This window comes from Acomys minous (genome assembly GCF_964271855.1).
Source record: "Acomys minous genome assembly, chromosome: 14".
Lineage (NCBI taxonomy): Eukaryota > Metazoa > Chordata > Mammalia > Rodentia > Muridae > Acomys > Acomys minous.
In genome coordinates, this window is record NC_140496.1 from 3,910,881 (window position 1) to 3,935,500 (window position 24,620).

Consider the following 24,620-nt stretch of genomic DNA (forward strand, 5'->3'; position numbering starts at 1 on the left):
GCTCTGAGGTTTCCAAAGCCTCCTGTGATTCCCGGTGCTCACTGTGCCTTCTTACCCGCATCATGGACTCCAACCCTCTGAAACCATGAGCCCAAATAAACACTTTCTTTTATAAAGCACCCTAGTCATGTATTTCATCACAGCATCAGAGAATCAACTGAGACACTTACCTTGGTTCTTGTGGGCTCAGACAATTCAAAAAATGATCTTAGGGACTGAATCAAAAATGTATAAAAAACTTGATTTATTCTGAAAGACTACTTAAAAGTGTTTCTCTCAGCAAAACACAAAACACGGTTTTAAAGCAGCAATGTAGAATTTAGATTTAAAGGACATAACCTTTCATTACTGGGGAACCCCGGTGCCTGCCCGGGTTGACTGCAGGGCCCTTAGCCTTGTGTCTGGGTGCTTCAGGTCTTCCTCGGGTCCAGTTATGCTCAGAAATCCCCAGTCTTGGCTTCACTCAAAGAAAGCAGGAACCTTGGTTTCTCTTTTGAGGTAGATGGTCCCGCCACAGAGAGTGGAGAATAAAGCTGTGGACAAGAAAGGAAGACTTTGTAGGGCTTGCTCTGATCACCATAGAAGACTTGCTTCCAAGGCTGCTGGGAGCCATGGCGGTCACAGGGGAGCACTCCAAAGGGTCTCCTCTCCCTGGTGTGATTTCAAGGAGACAGAGACAGAACGAAGGACAAGCTATCAAGGAGGACCCTGGCTCTGATGTAGAGAGTATTTTGTGTATTGTGTGGGTGCATTATATGTCAATTAAAAAGCCCATGGCCTATAGGAAAGGGTAGAACAGAAGGCAGGACATGTGGCAGGCAGAAAGGATTCTGGGATAGAGCTAAGGCAGGGCATTCGCCTGGGAAACTGAGGAGGACAGATGCATGCAGAATGTAGATTGGTAGAAATTGGTTATTTTAAGTTATGAGCTAGTCAGAAAAGAGCTACATGGCCTAGGTGTCTGTAAGTAAAACCAGCATCCTGCTGCACTCCAGTAGGCTCTAAAGACCCATGAGCTGATTTTCATGCCTGTGAATTACAGCAGACAGCCAGATACACAGAGCACTGAGGGAGCACAGCCCCGCACCTAGGGTAGAATGCTGAAGGCAGCTGCTATGGGGGAGGAGAGGGGAGGGATGCCCACCTCAGGAGTGACGTGGCATTCTGTAGAGGGGGAAACCAGCAGCAGCAGCAGTGGGGGTGTGAGCATATCAGATGGAGGGCCACACTCTTAGATCACCAGGTGTCAAGCAGGGGACAGGACCCAGCATTGGGCAGAGGAGAAGGGTCTGAGAGAAGCAGGCATATCCTTTCACATGAAGGAAGGAAGGAAGGAAGGAAGGAAGGAAGGAAGGAAGGAAAGAAGCAGGGCTAGAATTCCAGCATCAATGGGGAAGCAGGTCTGACAGAAACAGATCATGAGGGTCACAGCTGTGACGGCTCCCGTGACGTGTAGGACTATGGGCCCAGGGCATGGACAGTGCGGTTCTCAAAGGGGACGACAGGGAAGGTGGCCACGCACACGGGATGTCCAGAATAAAGAGCCAGACATGTACATGGGGAGGGAGGGCAGGCCCTGCACCCACGGCTCCCCCCCCAAAGGCCCAGGAAGGAGGACGAGCACAGCAGGAGGCTGAGCGTCCCCCCTCCCCCCGCCGCAAGGTGACAGACTGAAGAGGCAATGCGGGGCAGTGTGGCCTCCCTTCCCGGTTCTGCGTCCTCTGCAGTTCTTCATCCTAGGGCCCTGCTTCCTCACACGGAGTTAGGGGGCCCACAGGGCAGAAACAGGCCCAGAGGGGGCTGCCCACAGCACAAAGCAAGGCAAGAAAAGCAGGGAACACCATGAGCGATAGATGAGGCAGCCTGGCCGAGAGCAGTGAGGGCTCAGGTCTTAGACAGAACAGTTCTCAGGGGCCACTGAGTCCTGGGAGATTACACACGCGCAGACAGCACCCACTCAAGAAGTGTGAACCTTGTGTAGACACAAAAGGCTCAGCAGGAAAAACGGAAGGCAGGAAGCAGAAGTATTTCAAGGGCCTGGCAGAGAACCACTTGGCAGCTTCCCTCAGAGCCTGTGTGGTTGAGAGGTGCAGAGCCAGTGGAAGCAGGGGGGATCTGGAGGGAGGAGACTGGGAGACAGGAGGGACGGGGGAACCTCTGGAAAGGCAGCCACAGTCTCGACAGATGGATGAGGGTTAGACTCTGAGGACAGGCAGGGCAAAGTGGGGTCACGTGAAGAACACAGGGAGCCCAGCAGCCCAGCCCTCCTAGAAGATAGAGTAGCCTGAAGAAAAGGATGCTGGGGGAGAGGCCTGCACAGCACCAGCTCAGCCACACTGCTACCACGTAGCAGAAGAGGGCCGTGCCTGACGGGACTTCCCTGGGGTGCTGACCTCCAGGCATGACACAGCCTTGGCCCTCAGCTCTCAGCAGCTGTGATGACCCTGTTGAGGCAGGCCTACCAACATGCAGCCACGGGGGAGGAGTCCCAGGGCGCCACCCCTCCCCAGGACGCACAGGCACATAATAGATGTTGAAGAGACTTTCCTTGGTGGGACAGCTGCCCACCAGGAGACTGCCATGTTCTGTCCGCCATCCCAGCTCATGGGTGGAGTCACCTCCTTGGCCGCTGCTTATGTGGGTGAGTAGATGGCATATTCACATCTCCCAGGACGCTAACTCAAGGGAAAGTAGATGTTCCCGGTACCTTCAGAAGTCCTGAGACTTGTAGACGGCACAGTCGCTGCCCACGTCCCACTCCATCCTCTGGAAGACGTGGACCATGACGCTCTCCAGCATCAAGCCGCTCAGCACGGCCAACAGTGAGAGTCTGCGGCTGGTGTTCAGGGTCACTAGAAAACAAAGGCAGCCGGTGACTAGGAACTCTCGTGACACGATGATGATGATGACGACGACGACAATGACAGCGCTGTGAGCCGCAGGGCCGGCCATGGGGACTGGATTGCTGCATGCAGCTGAGCTGAGGAGAGCTGCTCTGCTCTTACAGTCCACACTGTCCCTGCTCGACCACAAGCAACAATCTCTTCTCAGGCAAAGAGGCCAAGAGATAAAGAGAAAACAAAACAGGCTGTGGGGCTCCTGCCTGTGACCCCAGCTCTCGCAAGCGTCATACAGAAGGCTTGCCACAAGTTTAAGGGCAGCCTGGGCTACACAGGGAGACTGCCTCAGAACCACCATCACCATCCAATTTGAAGGTTTGAAGAGACTAACAGAAAGGAATCTTCACTTGCAGCGTCACAGTTCAGGAACATCAGGCAGCAGCTTCATTCACAACAATGCTTTTCATGGTGCCTAAAATGTGAAGACTCGGTCAGCAGGCAGGAACTGTCGTCATACGGGAGGCATTTTATCTCGGCCAGACAACTGCTCAGTCTTGTAACTCTGGACAAGCCATTTACTTCTCATAGGCCCTTAAAGCCACTCATGAAGTCAGGTGACAAAGGCCACTGCGGCCTACAGGAGAGAGGTGGGTGGTGTGGATGGATGCGCTCTGAAGCCCCACAGCACCACATGGCTGAACTGAAGGACCCTAAGTGCCTGCTGTGCGGGCACTGACATTGCAGGACCAACACTGGTCTACAGAGAGGTCAAGTTCAGCGAGGCCCCAGGGTAAAGGCTCACACTCACCTCTGACTGCCTGGAGGTTCGAGGTCAGGACGAACACCTTAATGAGCCTGAGGCACAGCGGCGTGTGGTCGTGCTCCCAGATGACCGCCGGGATCAGCAGCAGCTTCCCGTAGCTGGACAGCAGCAGCGCCTTCAGCAGGAGAGCAAAGTCCGGTGCTGTTTTTGCTGTCTTGGGCTGCTCCACCCACAGGAAAGCAAAAATGCCAGTAAAAAAGGCAGCTTGTTCTATGGGGCAAACGAGAGAGATACTGACGTCTCACCCAAAGCTAAGCCTGGAAAACAAAAGAATCCCAGTGCCAACACAGAACTCAGCCGATGTCGCAGCAAACAGCTCAACAGTGATACAACACCATTTCCTTACAGATGCACACACAAGCCCAGGCTTTGTGTTCAACCTTGCTGGCATGACTTAACAAATATATTTCAATATGTTTTGGAGGCTTCTTTTTTCTTTTTTGGTGAGGTGGGGGCTGGAGCCTTGCTACAATGCCCAGGTTGGTCACCTCAAAGTTCTGGGATTGTATTTACGATTATGGGTGTAAACCATTAATCCTGGAAAGCTTTGCTTTAAAACCTGAAACTGTGTGATAGCTCTTGTGTTGTGTGATATGCACAAATATCCTTCTAATGTTTATCTTAATGTTAGTGATCTGTGCGTGTGTAGGTATACACACATGAGTACCAGTTAGTGATCTGTGCCTGTGCCTGTGTGGGTATACACACGAGTACCAGTTAGTGATCTGTGCCTGTGCGTCTGTGGGTATACACACGAGTACCAGTTAGTGATCTGTGCCTGTGCATCTGTGGGTATACACACATGAGTACCAGTTAGTGATCTGTGCCTGTGCGTGTGTAGGTATACACACATGAGTACCAGTTAGTGATCTGTGCCTGTGCGTGTGTGGGTATACACACCTGAGTACCAGTTAGTGATCTGTGCCTGTGCGTGTGTGGGTACACACACACGAGTACCAGTTAGTGATCTGTGCCTGTGCGTTCTGTGGGTATACACACAGGAGTACCAGTTAGTGATCTGTGCCTGTGCGTGTGTGGGTATACACACCTGAGTACCAGTTAGTGATCTGTGCCTGTGCGTGTGTGGGTATACACACACGAGTACCAGTTAGTGATCTGTGCCTGTGCGTTCTGTGGGTACACACACATGAGTACCAGTTAGTGATCTGTGCCTGTGCGTGTGTGGGTACACACACACGAGTACCAGTTAGTGATCTGTGCCTGTGCGTGTGTGGGTACACACACACGAGTACCAGTTAGTGATCTGTGCCTGTGCGTGTGTAGGTACACACACACACACACACACACACACACACACACACACACACACACGAGTACCAGTGTCTGTGGAGGTCCAGAAGAGGACATCCGATCCCTTGAAGCTGGAGTTGCAGGTAGTTATGAGACACCTGGTGTGGGTGCTTGGAACCAAACTGCCAGATCAGTGTTGACTAACCACTGAGCAACCTTTCCAGCCCCTTGAGTATTTCCTTAATCTTACTGAAAGATGTACATGGTAATAGGCCTGCACATTTCAAGTTTTAGTTATACAGACAACAAAAACCATTCACATTTTTCAAACTTGTAAGAGTCTCAATTACATCTTAACTATGGCCTGGGTGTGTATCAGGGTCACTAAAGACCACATAAGCCAGTCTAAGCCATCCTAACTCTGGGCTGCCAAAGGGTAAGAACGGCAACACGTCCCCAGCGCCTACCACGTGACCATGGAATAGCTCTTAAGTAAGCCAGCAATGCTGGGCAGTGAACGAGCAGTCCCAGGGGACACTCGGGCTGCAGTGTGTGTCCTTCACTCAGCCACAACACATCAAACACTCACTGAATTGAATGTAAGTGTTGAAGGCCAGTCAGTGATAAGTTAATAATAACCACAGCATTTGTGTCAGCTGAGACAGTGTGCACCTTGAGAGGCACAGCAGAGCAAGGCAGGAAGTCAGGCTGTCAGGGAGGAGGCAGAAGTGTTATCAGAACAATACTTGGAAGACCCCAGGGACACAAAGTTAGATACAGGGACATCGTGGACAAGCACTGGGCTTATCAGAAAGGGAACCCTGGGGAACCATGCCAGGCCTCCAGCTTATATAAAGTCCCAGGCAGACTCGGAGGCGGCCGGGAGCAGGGTAGGGCTATTCTGAAGGTGGAGTGAGCGAGGCTTCAGTAACTGAACTCAGGACTCCAAAGGAGGCAGCTTCAGGCAGGACACCAAGCCCTTTGGTCTTAGCAACCTGCAGTGGGGGAGTGTGGGCAGACGGAGAGCAAGACAGGCCTAGAGAGGGCGATGTACTGGCTATACAGCGGGGCTGCTAAGAAGCAGGCAGATACAGGGTCAGGAGGAAGGTCTAGGTCAGACATGGACACCTGGGCGTTCTGAGATGACGGAAGAGATGCAAGGGAGGGGAGGGATGATGCCAGACAGAGAGGACAGAAGAGAGCAAATGGCCCAGACTGTGATGTGAACGGCACCACCCTTGGAGAATTCCTATAACAGTGCTTCGTGACTAACTGAAGGGCTATTCTGAATTGACTAACTGAAGGGCTATTCTGAATTGACTTTTGAGATGGAGTTTCATTGTGTTGCCAAGCCTGTCCTCAAAGCTTCTAGATTCCAGCAATGCCCCTGCCTCAGGGGCTCCAGAGTAGCTGGGGTACCGATGTGCACCACAGCCTGGCAGAAAAGGATAGAAACCAGAAATCAAATTGTTACAGAAATTAATTCAATGCAACTCAGACCCTAGAGGAAAAGCCATGGATCTGAATTTAATGGAAGGGGCTCCCCAAAACAGGGAAGTATGGGGAGTCCCTCTTCCTAGTCCCACAGCAGCAAACTCACTGTGAGACATCTGCGTGATGCAGTCAGCCTAATGCACTGGGAAATGCCAGGCAGTTATCAATGCGACTGCAGTGAGAGGGCTGATGCAACCTCCAAGGTGGACAGTAAGGACTTAAAATGCTTTAAGGTGTTACACATTTAAGACAAAGCAAGCAGGCGTTAGTGGCAGAGCTGAACGGTCTCCAGTGCTGTGCCACCGGCTCTCTCACCATGTGTCTTGGCTTTAGTCAGAACCGAGGAGCTAGCTAGCAATGTAAACAAAGCTCAGCACCTGCTTACCGAAAGACGCGACCACAAACATCCTGTAGAAGTCCCACTCCTTGGCGTAACGGATCAGGTCATCGGGCGCTGTGCTCTGGCTTGAGTCCTGCAGCTGCCACCACCTCAGGTATGCCTCACAAAGCAAGCAGAACATGCAGAGCTTCCCGTGGATCTGCCGGTCAAACACAGCGCCGCTGCGTCAGGTGGACAAGCGCCAGGCTCACTGCTGGCCAAAGGCACACCGCAGCTAAGCAGTTGTGGGGTTTAAGGTTTTTTTAAAAAATTTATTGTATATGAGTGCTCTATCTGCATGTACACCTGCAGGCTAGAAGAAGGCACCAGATCACATTATAGATGGCTGTGAGCCACCACGTGGTTGCTGGGAACTGAACTCAGGGCCTCTGGAAGAGCAGTCAGTGCTCTTAACCTCTGAGCCATCTCTCCAGCCCCTTACAGTTTTTTGAGATAAGGTATGTAGCCAAAGCCTGTCTGGAACTACAGACAGACCTCTGACCTCAGCCTTCCAAGTAGGACTGTAGACATGCACCATGGTCCACTCGGTCCTCGTGTGGTTCCTCCAATTCCTAACTGGCAGTATCTTTTGGGATCCCGTGGGGGAATGGCAGACCCAGTCTGCAGTCAGATTTGTAGGAGTAAAACCCAGGTGTATTTTGCAGCAATTCCTGAATAGACCCTAGTGTGTTCCCTGAGCTAGGAACCCTTGCTTTCAATAGTTTACCTTTTATCATATTTTTAACACCCACCCCCCCACAGCCAAATATAACATCATGTGATTTATACAGGCAGGAACAGTCAAAGAGAATGAATTTAATCTTAAGGACCTTTGTTTTGTTGTTTGGGGTTTTGTTTGTCCAAGACAGGGTTTCTGTGTGTTACCCTGGCTATTTTGGAACTCACTCTGCAGACCAGGCTAACCTTGAATTCAGAGAGCCTCCTGCCTCTGCCTTCAGTGTTTGAATTGAAGGTGTGCACCCACCTCATCTACAGATTTTAGGAAACCACCTAAACTGTTAGTCTGAACAGGAATTAAAAAGAAAAGAAAAGAAAGCTTCTGGCTGAATGACTATTAGGTCAATGAAGGAGAAAGCTACACAGGGCAGACAAGTTGGAAGCTCGTAAGATGCTGCAGTCGTTACCAACTCCCCATGGGACTACCTTCCCTCACACCGAGCTTCCCCAGCGTGCTTGCTATGTGTGTGAGCCTGACCCTACCCAGCCCAGTCTCAGGTCCTGAGCCTCCTCGGCTGGCTCTGGCCTCTGGTGGTGCTCTGGAAGCATCAGGGAGGGTGCTAGAAACACTCCCCACTGCCATCCACAACGCTGGATGGGTGGGGGGCTGGGCGGGGGGACTCCCACACCCCAGGACATTTTCAGTGGCTAAGCAAGCCTGGAAACGGACAATCGTCACCTGAAAGGCCTTGATGACCAGGAGGGCAGGCTTCTGCATGGCCTACTCCTACACACGGTTAGAAATGCCAAACTAAGCAAATAAAAACACACACCCAGTTTAAATTTGAGTTTTAGATTTACACAGATCGTCTGTGTGATAGCTGGGGCCGACTGAACGCTCGACATTTTTCACCGGTTACCCAGTTTCAAATTTAACTGGATGCCTTGCATTTTACCTGTCCGTTCCACCCACACTATTACACCATTTACAGTTTAGTAAGAAAAGTGCCAATTTTGGGCTGGAGAGATGGCTCAGCAGTTAAGAGCACTGTCTGTTGTTCTTCCAAGGGTCCTGAGTTCAATTCCCAGCAACCACATGGTGGCTCACAACCACCTATAATGAGATCTGGTGCCCTCTTCTGTTGCACAGGCATACACACAGGCAAAACACTGTATATAATAAATGAATCTTTAAAAAAAAAAAGTTTTCTTTAGCTCAGCAATGGTGGTGCACACTTTTAATTCCACTACTCGGGAGGCAGAGGCAGGTGAATCTTTGTGAGTTTGAAGCCAGCCTGGTGTAAAGAGCGAGTTTTAGGACTAAACAAAGTTTCAGGGATTCACAAAGAAACCCGGTCTCTAAAACAACCAACCAACCAACCAACCAACCAACCAAAGGTCTTTCTTTTAATGTTTGCTTCTTAAGTCCAGGTATAACTGACTCCTACTGTGTACTGGATTTTGGGGAGACAGACCTTCCACCTTAGACCGCGGCCAAGTTTGTCCATAACTTTTCGGGGGTTCCTGGCACTGGTGGCCACTGTCATCCTCACTCGACTGGCTACATCTTGGCCTTCTGCCAAGGTTGAGCTGGTTCCCCAAGTCCCTACAGCTATTCAGAGGGTGAAAAAGAGAATTCAAAGTCCTAAAACTGGTAACTTCAAACAGCTCACAGTTAAGGAAGTGCGCTGAATGGTTTGGTGGCCACTGAGGTGTGAATGAGGTTTTATACTGGAGAGATCACAGGCAAACTTGGCATCATTGGCTATGATGTGTGAAGACCAATCTTTAACATCTGATTTTGAGTTCTTATTTGAATGTTCTTAGGCCACCTGTAATGAGACTGCTTATCTGAATAAAATACTAGCTGTCGGAAAATCAAAACCAAATCAACTCCCTATGGGACTAATAAGGTACACTTCCAAGTGTGCTTTAGGGGTGTCTGCAAACAGGAGTAACAACCTAAGAGGGAAGCCTGAATGTAGACAGCACTACCCCATTGGTGTTAAAAGAGGGAAACCAGGAAGCAGCTAAGCCCTGCATTCCAGCCCCCAAGTGGCCTCACCCTCTCACTGACAAGCCTCCCTATCACACGGACTCAAACTGTGAGCCACGCTGCTGCTTCTCAGGTATTAGGTCACAGCGATGAGGTAGGAACTGTACCCCTACCCGGGTACGCTTAGCTTTACTCTGCTCAGTCAACATTTTACGAGGTAATCCACTAGAGGCAACCCAGACTAAGGTTGCCTCCTTCTTGCTGTGACCACATCCTCGAAGACAGTCACTAAGCTCTATACACTCTTAACATTTTTATCTATTGCTTCTAGAAAACTTCTGGACATGATGAGAGAGGGGAAAAATAAATCCTCCAGTTAGAATGGTCATATATGGTTTCATTCTGATTGAAACTGTTATTATTCCTTTTAAATGCAAAACACCAAATAACATTCAACATTTTTAAAACTAAGGTTGGAAAGAGGGCGTGGCAGTCGGGAGGGTGTACTGGTTTTGAAAAGGACAGGAGCTGTGCTCCCAGAAGCCATGCCGGGAACACACAACTGCCTGTAACTCAGCTCCAGCTTCCATGTCACCTGCAGTCAAGTGCACATCCTCCTGCAACATACACGCATAACTGAAAATGTAAATGCCACAACTTACATTTATTTTAGTGTTGAAAAGAATATGCCTATAGGCCTGAGCTTTGCATAAAATGGCATTAATCAAGATGATGACAGGGTCGTACTCAATATACTTGTCTACTGGCTTCTGGCAGGATTTCTGAAAATAAAAATACAAAATAATATGAGCGCAAACAAGTTAATACATTCTGAAAAGTTAAAGAACTTAAAAATTGTAGTCTGTTTTGTACTTTCCCAGCAACAAAGTGTATCAGCATCTATCTAAAATCAGCAGATGACAGATGGTACCCACGTAAGAAGTGGCTTCATGACGACTAAGCAGAGGCTTCTAACTAGAAATACTGATATTTTAAACTTATATTCAAGAATCTGAGAAGAAAGCCAGGCATGGTACTAACCCCAGCACGTATGACACAGAGGAGAGCGGACCTTGAGTAAAGTCAGCGGGGCTGGACAGGGAGGTCCGCCTCAGAAAACAAAATCAAACAGAAAGGAAATCGATTTAAAGTCCCACTCCAGGCACAAAAGTATTTCAGAAGATCCTACTTTCAGATCCGCTTTTGGGTAATATAATTTCTTTTTTTTTCTTTAAAAAAAATTATTATGTATACAGTGTTCTACCTGCATGTACACCTGCACACCAGAAGAGGGCATCAGATCACATTATAGATGGTTGTGAGCCACCATGTGGTTGCTGGGGATTGAACTCATGACCTCTGTAAGTCAGTGCTCCTAATCACGGAGCCATCCCTCCAGCCCTAGTATAATTTGTTTAAAAAATGATTTATTTATTTGTATGTATACAGTGCTCTGCCTGCATGTTCTCCTGCAGGCCAGAAGAGGGCATCAGATCACATTACAGATGGTTGTGAGCCACCATGTGGTTGCTGGGAATTGAACTCAAGACCTCTGGAAGAGCAGTCAGTGCTCTTAACCACTGAGCCGGCATCCCTCTAGCCCTAGTATAATTTCTTAAAAGCAAATCTCTCATGCACTTTGGCTGACAGGCTGTGGTAGAGTGCATAGGATCTGGAGGAAGGTATTCAACGGAGTTTTTATTTCCTAGTTTCTGAGAGCAGCAGGTGGATAAAGGTCAGGGTACCCTGTCTGCAATCCTAAGCCTGGGCTTTTCTCCAATGAGATCAAGAACCTGGAAAGAAAATGTCTCTGTCTGCTCCCACAGACAGAGTGGACGGTGCTGTGCTATGTGCATGCACTTGGGTTGTGCAGCCCGAGTCTGTGTCACCCAAATCAAGACTCCCTCAGCTTCTTCTTATATTCCTGTACTATGGGAGAAGACTTAGAACTGAGTTGTTAAATCACACTGAACCATAGGTTGTTTGACAACCCACGGACGGTCAAACAGCGCTAGTTTCAAAGTTGCACCAACGCTACCATTCATTGCAAAAAGCGAGTGGCTGCGATAAAGTGAACATTCTGAAAGGCTGACAGGATGAAACAGAAGTAACAGGCACACAACAGACCAGGACCACCTTCTTGTTACATCAAAACCTAGAAAACTGTAATCCTGTACTTCAACACAAACAGATCTGCTTTCACCTGGGAAGAGATTCCCCACTTCACTCACACCTCTGTAAGAAAGACCATGCGTTCCAGTTTCCGGGTAAACAGGGCTGTGCTGTTCCTCAAATGTTAATCTATCTGTCAAAATGGAGCCCAGAGGTTTATGGTTTTTTCAGTTCCCTGAGCAAAGAGTGAGTTAAAGAGTAACCACACTGAGAAAACATGCTCAGGACAAAGCCTCCTTCCCAGAGCCCCTCCCTTTGCCACTGATGTGGAGCCATCTCCTCCCCTCCAGCCTGAGGTTCAAGGCCGGAGATGCAACATCAGTGGTAAAAGAAAGCGTTGTGTGCCTTCCAAATGCCATCTAAATCCAGCTTTGCACAGCACCCATGAGTAAGATTAGGACAGGGACAAGTTTTGGAAACAGGAGGGGAAAGACCAGCGCCAGGGAGCTCGCAGCTCCTGCTCCTTCCTAGCCAGATGCCTGTGCAGTGGGGAGTTTTGAGGAACAAGAGCTGTTCTTCCTCAGAGCTTCAGGGCTCCAAGAAGCCAACCACCTGGAGCCACCGTGCTCTAACCTCGGGGTCCTGACAGGTTAGAAGGGTAGGAAAGCACGCCACCCTGCCATCTGAGATGGTCTACTTCTAGTACCAGGCTGCGTGCCGTGTGCTGTCCACCCTCTTTTCATAGCACCCAGCACCCAGCGAGCACTTAGGTCAGCTGACTTTCATCAGTAGGGTCTGCCTTGTCATCACCCCTCTACAGTTTGCTCGTGCCTTCCCTTTGCGCATAACGAGGAAACACACCAGCAGCGGAGTGAAAGTGTTAGCACTCTGCTGCAGTCTGCCTACCTGTGATGTCACTGCCTACCTGCGAGTGTGTGTGTGTTTGTGTTGTGTGTTGGTGCGTCTGTGGCCCTGCCCAGGACTATGTACCTCGCCCCCCCCCCGGGGTACCCTGCCCCCTTTCCTTCTCCCCCACGCTCATTTAATAAACCTCATATAACCTAATATCTGATATCTGTTACCTTGTTTTCTTCTTATATTAAACATAAAAAAAAAAAAAGGAAAAAGAGAGCAGGGGTGGTGGTGGTAGAAATTTGAGGCAGGGTCTCTTAGCCAGGCTGGCCTCAAAGTCATTGTGAAGCGGACTGGAAAAATAAACGAGTCAGTGGTTGAGAACACCCGCTGCTCTTGCAGGAACTACACACACACAGAGGGTTTACAGGTGTGCACTACCGACTCCAGGTTTCATGTGGTGCTGGGTTTCAGGCAAGCACCCTACCAACTGAGCAACACCTCTGGCCAGCAGTAAATGCTTTCTATTTTGGTTAAATTGTATTATTTACTACTTAATTGACAAGTACCCTGAAAAGACAGGTTTTTCTCTACGAAATCTCTACAGCACCGGACCTCAAACACTACTTCCATCTCCTTAGGCACAACGCGAGAATGACACGCTTCCTGCTACAACGCCTATTTCCTAAGTGAATCCCGTCTCTCTCCATCACTCGTTTATTCGTTTGCGACTAGGTCTCCCTCTCTAGGTAACCAAGGCTGGCGTCCAATTCGAGATCTTCCTCCTGCCTGGCATGCAAGTCAAGTGCTGGAGTCACAGAAATGCATCTCTGGGAGTCGTAAGTCTTAGAACACCAGTGGGTTGAGACTTAGCCAAAGTCCTCAAGAACAGCCTAGCTTTCCTCTTTCCCACCATCCTAAGTACCACACCTTCCCCACGCGCATTCGGGTCCCCTGTCTAGCCGCACCCCGCCCCGCCCCTGGCGCGCTCACGCAGATGGTTATCTTGAGCACGCCGTGGCTGTAGTCCCGGTACAGCTCCCGGGCCTCCCTGTTGCACTCGATACAACGGTACAGGCAAGCGGAGGAAGCCGCCGCTGCGGCCTCGGTGCCCTTCCCGGACCGCGTCGCCCTGCGCCCGCCGGTCCCCATGGTCACTCCAGGGATCCTACTTCCGGTCCCTGGCGGAAGACGCCGAACAAGACTTAAAAGGCGCCCCAAGGGGCTTCCTGGGACTTGTAGTCCAGACTCTGGGCATGAGCTTGAGGCTAACAGGGCGCGGACTACGACTCCCGGCGGGCACCGCGGCAGCGCGCCGCGCCCACCTGCCCGCGTTGGGCAAAGCACGGTGGCGCCTGCGCCGTGCGGGAAGATGGCACCTGCCGGCCGCGGCTGCGGCTGCTGGGGCAGCTTGGGCTGCGGGGTGGTGCGGCCGCTGCTGCTGCTGCTGCTGCTGCTGGGGGCGCTGGCCTGCGCGCGGGCCACCGAGCACTACTCTCCACTGTCCTTGCTGAAGCAGGAGCTTCAGCACCGGCAGCAGCAGGAGGCACAGGCGGGCGGCGGCTGCCCGCAGTCGGGGGACTGGGCGGACCAGTACCCGGAGTGCGGTGAGTGGGCCGAGCCGCCCTCTCCCTGCGGCCTCCCCTGCCCAGCGTGGAGGCACCTGGGAGGTGGGAGAGCCGGCCTGGGTTAGGCGGGCGGCGGGGACGCGCACTCGCCCGGAGGGTGCCTGCTGGTGTGCACGGGCCAGGAAGCCCGACTTCCTTTCTGCCTGCCCTATGGGAGTCTTGGGCTCGATCCCCACCCCAAGAATCCATCCCTGAGAGATGCAAGCCAGTTGGATCTGCGGGGTGACATCAGCACTGACCCGCGCCCCTCATTTGTAAACCCCCCCCCCGAGGTTAGAGAGGCTCGAGCCAGAATCCTGCGTGCATTCCAGCGGCTCAGGCTCATTCATTGAATTCAGACGTTGTAGGCCTGTGGACAACTGTGGGCAAAATACACATACTCTTTTTACGTTTTAAGTTGTAGAATGGGTTTGTTTTTGTTTGTTTTTAACCCATCAATGCCCTTTCGCCGTCCTTTACCCTACGACTTGCCTTGGGAAAGACCACGTCTTCCGTACCTACTAGCAGCTGGCTGATGCTGCTAGTATCCCCCGTGATGTTCCCCATCATATGCCGGCCCCGACGCTACCTAATTTCCTATATGAACTACCGAGACTAGTCCAATCGGATTTCCTTCGAGCACCGTCTGGTTTCTTGGAGAAGTCTCAGTCAGCTAGAGTGACTTGCGTTAGTTTGTGCTCAGCCTTGGCTGCCAACAGTGTGGCTGATGTGGCCGGTGTTCCTTGGTGAACACCTCCTGATTCTGAGCAAGGATCAGGCTTTTGAGGAATTGTCTCTCGTAGCCCAGGCTGGCTTTGAACTTGAGTTTACCATGATTACAAGTGTGAGCTATCATGCTCAACTTTGCAGACGGCTTTTGCCTTAACCTCCAAGGGCTGTTGGTAGGAAATGCCTCTCTTCTGTAACTGCTAACCCTAGACTATGGAAATTGGACTCGGAAGCTTTCCTGGGGCACCTGCCATAGACTGTGGGAACAAATTCCCGATAGGCAAGAAAGATCATAGCCTGAGGGGCAGCTGACGGTCTGTTCACAGCCTTCACACCAGCAACACGAAATGCTCTTTCTATTCTTAGTGTCCAGAGCCTATCAGGATCTCCAAAACCATACAGGTCTGATCTCACCACGAGGGCACCTTTGTTCTTACTGTGGCCACTTACTTGCCTGCTTACAGCAAAGGGACTCTGGACTTGGGGCAAAGAGCAGCATAACTGTGTGTCAGGTATTCTCAGGTGCAGGTTGCTCAAGTGATGGCTGCCTGGGTCTCAGGCTGCCCCTGCTGAGCCTCCCTCATACTTTCTTGCTGCAGAGCCCCCAGTGGTGGGAGGTGCAAATGGCTCCAGTGAGGGCCTGGCCTGAACCCTCAAACCTGCAAGTGTTTGTATGTTTCCCAGCCCATCCTGATGTTTTGTCCTCCAGTATATTCTTTCTTTTTCCTTCCTTCCTTTCTTTTTGTTTTTGTTTTTTCAAGACAGGGTTTCTCTGTGTAGCCTTGGCTGTCCTGGACTTGCTTTGTAGACCAGGCTGTCCCCAAACTCACAGAGATCCTCCTGCTTCTGCCTCCCAAGTGCTGGGATTACAGGTGTGCATCATCGTGCCCGGCCTGTTTTTATTTTCTTACTTACAATAATTTATAATGTTTACGATCCTATTTTCGCACGAGAAGATAATATTTAAAAAAGGATTTACTTACATTTATGTGTTTGTGGGGGGGTGGTAGGTGTGGGTGGTTGTTGAGAGGGCATCAGATGCCTGAAGCTGGAGGTACAGGTGTTGTGATGTGCTGGGAACATAATTTTTTCTTATTCCTGTGGCCCTGTTTTTAATTTGTAACTGTGGGAGGAAATACTGACAGCCTTTCCCCAGCCCTCTCTCTCAATCCTGTTACACAATACAGAACATTCTGTACCTGTGCTTATGCTGGACCAGTGCTTATTACTATTTTACCCAAGAGGAAACTGAGGCCCAGAGAAGCAAAGGGAGCTCAGCCTGCAAGAGCCCAGATTTGGAATTAATTTGATTTTGGGTTATATTCTCAGATTTTTTATTTGCCTATTTGCATAGTTTCTATACACATTAATATTAAGTCCTACACCTTTACTTGTTGAAAGGTGTATTTGTTTGTTTTTTTTCAAGATAGAGTTTCTCTTTGTAGCCATGGCTCTCTTCTGAAATTCTTTCTGTAGACCAGGTTGGCCTAGAACTCAGAGATCTGCCTGCCTCTGCCTCGTGAGTGCTGAGATTAAAGGCTTGTCACCACTGCCTGGCTTGAAACGTGTATTTTTAAAATTAATTAATTAATAAATGTATATATGAATATTAAGTCTGTATGTACACCTGCGTGTCAGAAGAGGGTGTGAGATCCCTTTTTAATAGATGGTTGTGAGCATGTAGCTGCTGGGAATTGAACTCAGGACCTCTGGAAGAGCAGCCAGTGCTCTTAACCGCTGAGCCACCTCACCAGCCCCAAAATTTTTGTTTTTACTTTTATTTTATTTTATTTTTTTAAATATTTATTTATTTATTATTTATAGAATAGTCTACATGTAGAGCTGCAGGCCAGAAGAGGGCATCAGGTTATATTACAGATGACTATGAGCCAACATGTGGTTGCTGGGAATTGAACTCAGGACCTCTGGAAGAGCAGTCAGTGCTTTTAACCACTGAGCCATCTCTCCAGCCCACATTTGTATTTTTAAATAACACCTAGGGTTTCAGATTTTACATGCATATTAGAATGCTCCCCTAATCCTAGTGTTTTGGGCTGTGTAGCTGCAGGAAAGCTGTGTGTACCAGACATCACTGGGATGTGCTGGACCTTCAGGAGCTGACTGTGTGCCCTGTGAGGAGCTGACTGTGTGCCCTGTGAGGAGCTGACTGTGTGCCCTGTGAGGAGCCGCGTTTGGTGCACAGAGCGTAGGCCCAGAGACGCTGGACTCGAGAGCTGCAGCTCAGCAGTTGGAGGGTGTGGAGTCCCGTGTAGGTGCTGTTGTGCAAGGCAGCCTGGGAAGAGCTGCTGTGCTGCCTGTGGCACTCCAGGGAGAGAAACCCTGCGTCGGGCTGGCCGCTCCATTTAACAGGCCTGATAGATGAAGGGCTGTAGCAGGTAGAACGTGTCCTCTGACTGAAGAATTGAGGTTTCCTGCTCTTCCTTCAGTCCTGCGTTGTGTGTCAGATGGAACTCTGGCTGGGGCCAACGCCATCTGAGTGCTTTTGTGTTTTGTTGTTGTTGTTTGTTTGTTTTGGTTTTCCGAGACAGGGTTTCTCTGTGTAGCCCTGGCTGTCCTGGACTCGCTTTGTAGACCAGGCTGGCCTCGAACTCACAGTGATCCGCCTGCCTCTGCCTCCCGAGTGCTGGGATTAAAGGTGTGCGCCACCACGCCCGGCTTTTACTTGAGGTTTTTAATGATAGACCTGGTTGCTTCTAGGTGACAGTTCCTGCACTTGGTGTCTTCATGGTAGTTTTCTTTTCTTTTTTTTTTTTGAGACAGGGTTTCTCGGTGTAGCCTTGGCTGTCCCCGGACTCAATTTGTAGACCAAGCTGGCCTCAAACTCACAGTGATCCATCTGCCTCTGCCTCTGGAGTACTGGGATTAAAGATGAGTGCCACACCCAGCTTCCATGGTAATTTTCAATGAGGTACCCCCATCTCGGTGACTTAAGCACAACCCATGTTGAATACTGCACCTTGAGTGATGACTTACAGCCTTAAACATGTTAGGTTTCTTGGGATAAATAATTCCAGAACTGAGCCAGTGAGATGGCCCAGTAGGTAAAGGTGCTTGTCGCCAAACAAGAAGTGAGGTCAGTCTTAGGAACCATCTGATGGAGGGGTGAACTGATGCCTGTAGTTGACCTCTGACCTCTACATGTATGCCATAGTGCACAGTTACCCTTATGCACTTACACATACACAATAAGTGAGTGTTTAGTTTTTCAACTTTAGAATAGAGGTTTTTTTCCATGGTTTTTTTGTTTTGGTTTGGTTTTTGTTTTTTGTTTTTGTTTTGTTTTGTTTTGTTTTTTTGTCTATCTGTCTAACTGGGGCTGCTTGCCAGGAGAGTAGGACATAGCCATGAGCCCAGCTCTGGTTCTGATAGACTCACCGAGGCCTCCTTTGCCAATGATGTCGTGTGTATTTCTTGTGTGTATTTCTTGCGTGGGACTGGATCTTGCTCACTATGCTTAGTGTTTGGACACTCAATGGAAGCTGAGAACCAAGTTTTATGCTTTGGCAACAGCTGTGCAAACTTCACTGTTGAAGTACAGGGCCGGTGCTGGTGTGCCTTGCGAGCTGTGCACATGTCCGGACATGGGAGCATGGCTTCCTCTGAACTGAGTATCAGTGTGTGGCTTCACCTGCTTCTGGGCATGCTGGGTCTCCAGGGGTCATCGTAATGGACCTGCATTGGTTGCCCACAGTAAAGGTGCTGCTTACTGTGTGTTTAGGGACTGGCCCCTGTGGTATTGTCCTGGGAACAGCATCCTTTCAAAGTCCTTTGATTTGGGTGGAAATGGCATTGATTACTTTGAGATGACTGGGCCCTGCGAGAGTAGCTACAACCTTCTCTCGGATCTCCCTCTGCCTCCCAAGCGTTGGCATTAAAGGCGTGTGCCATGGCCCGCTATAACTTCTGCTTCCTTTTAGGAGGTTCAAGGACCACCAGATGCATGGATGCCAGCTGATTTCGTGTCTGTGTGGGCAAAGCACACCACCTGTTAACCCTGTAGGTCTCAGGAAGAGCCCGGGCAGTTTAGAGCTGTCGGTTTGCTTTAGTAGTTGGGGAAGCTTTGCTCTGAGGGGCTTCGTGTGTGGATGGCATCTTAGGTGGCATTGTCTGAGTTGGGACCAGCGTGCAGCAGTGGACTTCGGTTAGCTGACACATGCTCAGGCTCTTTCCTGGACTCTCTGCAGGCCTTTCTCTCTGGGCCCACCTTCTCTTCAGGACTTCCTGCACACATAAAGGGTGCTTGACTTCCGGCCATTGCTTGTGTAGTCTGTCCCAGGGGCTGTACACCCTGGACACCAATCCATCTGTTGTCACCTGGAGCTAGCTGGTCCACAATCCAGGTGACCAGAATTATGGGAAAGTTATTGAGTGTTTAAAATATATGTGGTGGGGCTGGAGAGATGGCTTAGCAGTTATGCAAACATGCTGTTCTCGGAGAGGACCCACTTCATTTCCCAGCACCCATTTGGTGCCTGTAGCTTCAGCGCTAGGTAATGGGCATCCCCTCTGGCCGCCACAGGCACCTGTGCAGACAGTGTACACCCACTTGGTATCAGTCTCACTGGTAGCCCTGGCTGGCCTGGGACTCACTGTACAGACCAGGCTCCTCCTGCCTCTGCTTCTGCCTCCTGAGTACTGGGATTGCAGATGTGCACCACCACACCTGGTAAGTTAGGTCTCTTTTTTAAAAAGTTCATGTGGCCCTTCAGGCTTCTGCAGCTTTCAAGGCGATGATCTTTACATGCCCAGCAGGCTGGCAACTATCTGTGGTGCGGTCACATTCAAGCTTAAAAATTCTGTCCCTTTAAGCTGAGTGGGTCCTCATCCTAATATATTCGTATCTAACCATGCGATTGCTTTGTCACTGGCAGAGGGAAGCCTCTATTTACAGTGACTTTGTTTTTTGCTCTTTAAAAAAAAAAAAACTTAAGAATTTTTATTATGTATATAGTGCTCTGTCTGCATGTACACCTACATACCAGAAGGGGGCTCCAGATCTCATTAGAGACGGTTGTGAGCCACCATGTGGTAGCTGGAAATTGAACGCAGGACCTTTGGAAGAGCAGTCAGTGCCCTTAACCTCTGAGCCATCTCTGCAGCCCTGTTTTATGCTCTTAACTATGCACACTGTCTGGGAATAGCTCAGGTCTGTAACCCCGCTTGGGAGGCCGAGGCAGGAAGCGCACTCACTGTGTGCCCTGGTGGTCATACTGAGTGTCCTACGAGCCTCCGAGGAACGAGAAGCAGAGGGAGTTATCCTGGGGAGGCATATGGAAGCTAAACATGTTATTTAGGTCTCAAGGAAGTGAGGAAAATAGATATCAATGGGGTGGGAGGCGGAGTTCAGCCAGGTACAACTGTCAACTGTCCCTGACCCAGACGCAGAACTTTGAGCCCTTACGTGATGCCGCAAGTGAAAAGTTGTCTACTGCGAAACCTTGTTTCAGAGTCACTGAAAACCCTGCACAGAATGACCTCTGGGCTACATGTGTGGTGTGTGTGAAACATGAATTTTTTGTTGTTGTTTGCTTAAATGTGGGTTCTATCCCCAAGTGGCTCATACTTACTCAAATATAGAATTTTAAAATCCCCAGTGTATGGCTGGAATGACGGCTCAGCAGGTAAGAGCACTTGCTGCTCTTGCAGACGACGCGGGTTCAATCCCTGGCACCCACAGAGGACGCGGGTTCAATCCCCGGCACCCACATGGCAGCTCGTGGCCACAGCTTCAGCTCCTGGCCCGTCAGTGCCCTCATCTGACTTCCGAGGGTGCTAGGCACACATGTGGCACACATCAGCAAGTTCAGGCAAAGCACTCATACACATGAATCTTTATAAATCAACCAATCAACCACCATCCCTAATCCAAAGCACTTCCGGTCCAAGCATTCCAGATAAGAGATATACAGCCCAGGCCAGTGAGGCAGCTCCCACTAACCCTGAAGACTCAAGTTAGAATCCTAGGATCCATATGACAGAGCGGAGTCACACAAATTCCCGTTTGGAATCCACTTGCACACCATGTCATGTTCACCCATGTACACCAGTAAATGTGATGATAAAAAAAAACAAACACCCAGCCTGTGCCAAGTAACAGTTACTTCCTGTAAGCTGGGCTGTGTCCTAACTTGGGAGCTATTGGTCACGGCTCTTCCCCTCCTGGAGAGTGAGGCAGCAGTAAGAGCACTGAAGGTCGGTGCCTGAGCATGGAGCCAGCTGACATTGCCCCCAGAGCAGTCAGGTTAAAGTCAAGGAAAAGGCACAAGGAGAGGTGAAAACACTGTGTAAGTACACCCAGTTATCCAGCAGCCTACCCAAGACGAGACAGGCGTGGGGAAACAGTTATTTGGCTTTAGAGAAAGGAGTTTGGTGAAATGGCCACATCACTACAATAGGTGTGTGGCTTTAAGAGCAGGACATAGGCTGTCAGTGAGTGGGTAGCTGCTTCAGAAGGTAAGTTCAGTCTTTCTCCCTCGCCTGTGTTGGTTCTTGGTCTTAGAAAGTGAAGCTGCCCAGTTCCTCACGGCAGTCCCATCTAAAGACCCACCGTGAGATCACATGGCGGCACTCCTGACCATGTCTCCACTGCCACTGTGTCCGTGCATCTGACACAAAAACCAGTGTTACCGCTTGCCTCTGTCCTGACTTTCTGTCTCTCTGGTGACTTCTTCCCTGTGTCACAGCCAGTTGTTTGTCCTTTTCTTCATGTCTGTAGCAGGAAGTGCCTCCATTTCCCTCTCCAGATTGGGGTCTTCATTTCTGGCCACTGCCAGGGCTACAAGATCACCTCAAACAAACAAAACCCTGAGCCAGAACCTCGACTTCCCTCTTGTGGGAGCCAGTGATAGCAGCGGCCTTTGCCCAGGCTTCCCCTGCTCTGTATGGTTGCTTGCTTAGTCTCTCAGTCACTTCCAAAAAGCTCGTGGGCAGTGGCAGTGACCACAAAATCCACAGTAGATCTTGGGCTGTTCCAAATGTCTTAGTGTTCATGCCTTTTTTTTAAAAAAAATACCTTCATAACAACTGAGATGTAATATGAATAAATTAATAAAATATATTTTAAAATAAAAAAACAAAAAAAATTAAAAAAAATACCTTCAACTAACAAGAATTAGTATTGTGTTTTTAAAAATGCACCCACGTAGAGCTCAGACGGCCATCTGTCAGGGTTGCTATGGAAGTTGAAGAGGTTTCTGTTTCGTTTGTTGAGACAGAGTCTTGTCAGGTAGCCCAGGCTTTGCCTTTGAGCTCGGGCCAGTCCTGCTAGTCCTGCTTCGGCTTCCCGAGGGCTGGATTACAGGAATTCGCCACCTCTCCTGGTTTTAGTCAAATTGAAGTAATCGAAAAGATTTCGTGGGGCCAGGATGTGGTGTGAAGATGGCGGGCAAATTGATAGTTTAGTCATGAGTGAATGCTCCGACAGCAGGTGGCTGGGAGTTCTTCTGTATGCTAATGTCAGAGTAGATTCACATGGCCAGAAAATGAGCAAAAGAAGCCACATGTGCTGGTGAACGAGCTCCTGTAACTCTAGCACTCTGGAGGCAAAGCAGGGGAGTTGAAAGTTCAAGTCCACCGTAAGCTAGTATCCAGCCCTGTCCCCGAAAGGCAAAGGCGGGTGTTACCACTCTCACCTCGACCAACCGACCAACCGCCATGGAGAGGGCAGCAGCCAGCCAGCAACTCACGCTGTTCACACCCTGTGGCTCAGCACAGACAGTTGTTGGGCCCTACAAACTTGGGTAAGCTTGTAGAGGCGGAGGTCATGGACGCTTACTAAAACACTGTCTGTACTCTGTGAAGGAGTGGAGATGGGACGTGCGGGGATGGGACGTGCGGGGGCGGGGCGTGCGGGGGCGGGGCGTGCGGGGGCGGGACGTGCGGGGACGGGACGTGCGGGGACGGGGTGGGGGGACGGGGTGTGGGGGGATGGGATATATGCAGTGTCCATGGTGGAGGCCCTTCAAAACTGGGGGACAAGCGTTATTGCAGTCAGAGTACGCAAGGCCAGGCCGTTCTGACAGAAGCAATGAGGTGGGCATGGGGTGCTCTGCCTCGCCTCAGTCTTGACTGACAAGCCTCCTGTTTATCTCTTTGTCTGTTTTGGTCTTGTTTGTGAATCGCACACACTGTATTTTGGTTATACGCATACCGACCATCTCCTCCCCTGTTCTGTACCCACCCAACTTTGTGTCCTTTCTTCTTCTTTTTTTTCCTTCTTCTTCTTTCTTCTTCTCTTTTAAACCTTTACATTTTAAAAAGTTAATTATTTACTTTGTATCCTGGTCATAGCTCCCTTCTTCCCTGTTTCCCCCATCCCTCCTCCCCTGCTCCCCTCCTCCCCAAAGAAGGGGAACCGCACCCACTCCAGCATATGAGGTGACTTTCCCTATGGCCCAGCGAGCCAGCCCTGCCACAGGAAAGCAACAACAAACTGGCAGCAGAGTCTACATCAGAGCCAGCCCCTTCCCTCACTAGGGTACCCACATGATGACCTCTGTGCAGGTCCAGGCCATGTATGGTCCTTGGCTGGAGCCCCAGTCTCCACAGGTCCCACTGGGCCCTAGTTAGTCAGCTCTGTTGGCCCTCCGTGGAGCCCCTGCCCCTCTGAGCCCTCCCGTAGAGCCCCTGTCCTTTCTGAGTCCTCCCGTGGAGCCCCTGTCCTCTCTGAGTCCTCCCGTGGAGCCCCTGCCCCTCTGAGTCCTCCTGTGGAGCCCCTGTCCTCTCTGAGTCCTCCCGTGGAGCCCCTGTCCTCTCTGAGTCCTCCCGTGGAGCCCCTGTCCTCTCTGAGTCCTCCTGTGGAGCCTCTGTCCTCTCTGAGTCCTCCCGTGGAGCCCCTGCCCCTCTGAGTCCTCCATCCTTGCCCTTACTCTACCCCAACACTCCCCGTCCCACTCCATGTTTGCCTGTGGTCTCCGCTTGTGCTTGCATCAGCTGCTGTGTGGAGCCTCTCAGAGGACAGACAGCCATGCTAGGCTCCCGTCTGCAGGCATAGCAGGATACCGTCAGGAGTGCCGGGAGTTGGCTGTTGTTTTGGCTGTTGGGTCAGTGTCTCACTATGTAGCTCTGGCTGGCCTGGAGCTCATAAAGAGCTCTTGCCTCTGCCTCCTGAGTGCTGGGATTACAGCTGATCTTCAAAGCCTCCTTTATTTAAAAAAAAAAAAACTTTTAAAAACATTTTTTGTTTGTTTGTTTACTTAGTGCATGTAGGGGTGTGGCGGAGGGGGGTGCCTGTGCCTCAGCACATGTATGGAGGTCAAAGGAAAACGTGCAGGGATTAGTTCTCATTCCACCTTTCAGGGATTGAACTTGGGTTACCAGACCTAGTGACCCTTACACTAGAGTGCTGATGCCCTGCCTGCTGTTAGCTATGATCCAACACAGACTGCATTCCTGCCGGTTCATCTGCCCGCGTTCCTCTGGGTGTAGCGCTCATGGCCCTGAGATGCTGTTCACCTCACCAGTCCGCTCTTTGCCTCAGATGGCTCCAGGGCAAAATTGGATGCCCTTTGATGACCATGGCATCACAACACACTTTTAGTCAGCGGACTGGGGTGGGGTTCTCAGTGAGATGAGCTGTTTTGGAGTAACTGGCAGTTCTACATTTCCCGTGCTCTGCAGTGAGATGAGCTGTTTTGGAGTAACTGGCAGTTCTACATTTCCCGTGCTCTGCAGCTACTTCGCACATGTCTGTCCCTCCCTGGGAGGCTTTTCCCCTCCATATGCCAGTGGCTCTCTACCTTCCTCATGCTGTGATGATGCCCCAAACATAAAATTATTTCATTGCTACCTCATAGCTGTAACTTTGCTGCTGCTATGAATTGTAATGTAAACGCCTGTC

The 24,620-nt window shown here is 50.2% G+C and overlaps 2 protein-coding genes across 12 annotated transcripts in view; one reads left to right on the forward strand and one right to left on the reverse strand.

Moving 5' to 3' along the window:
• Positions 1-227: 227 nt before the first annotated feature.
• ARV1 (ARV1 homolog, fatty acid homeostasis modulator) lies at positions 228-13,613 on the reverse strand. The gene is made up of 6 exons (XM_084756638.1): positions 13,419-13,613; positions 10,124-10,243; positions 6,794-6,947; positions 3,649-3,873; positions 2,708-2,852; positions 228-533 (listed from the first exon to the last, which is right to left on the reverse strand). The coding sequence occupies exons 1-5, from the start codon at positions 13,575-13,577 to the stop codon at positions 2,710-2,712; spliced, it is 801 nt and encodes a 266-aa protein (XP_084612764.1). The 5' UTR covers positions 13,578-13,613; the 3' UTR covers positions 228-533; positions 2,708-2,709.
• Positions 13,614-13,757: 144 nt separating this feature from the next.
• The window catches only part of TTC13 (tetratricopeptide repeat domain 13), a 66,284-nt gene continuing 55,421 nt past the window's right edge, over positions 13,758-24,620 (forward strand). For 8 of the 11 annotated variants that reach the window (XM_084757434.1, XM_084757435.1, XM_084757437.1 and 5 more), the window contains exon 1: positions 13,759-14,032. In XM_084757434.1, the coding sequence (XP_084613560.1) occupies positions 13,798-14,032 (235 nt within the window). In that variant the 5' untranslated portion in view covers positions 13,759-13,797. Of the gene's footprint in view, positions 14,033-24,620 lie in introns of all 11 variants that reach the window. The other 3 variants (XM_084757430.1, XM_084757433.1, XM_084757436.1) reach the window with 1 other exon arrangement.

Excerpts from the sequence above, each read along its gene's own strand:
- ARV1 (XM_084756638.1), bottom strand. The coding sequence starts at position 13,577 with ATGGGGACCGGCGGGCGCAGGGCGACGCGGTCCGGGAAGGGCACCGAG. Across the intron at positions 6,948-10,123 it reads TTTTCAACACTAAAATAAAT|ATCCACGGGAAGCTCTGCAT; the intron begins GTAAGTTGTGGC and ends TTTGACCGGCAG. Across the intron at positions 2,853-3,648 it reads GAACCTCCAGGCAGTCAGAG|TGACCCTGAACACCAGCCGC; the intron begins GTGAGTGTGAGC and ends TTTGTTTTCTAG.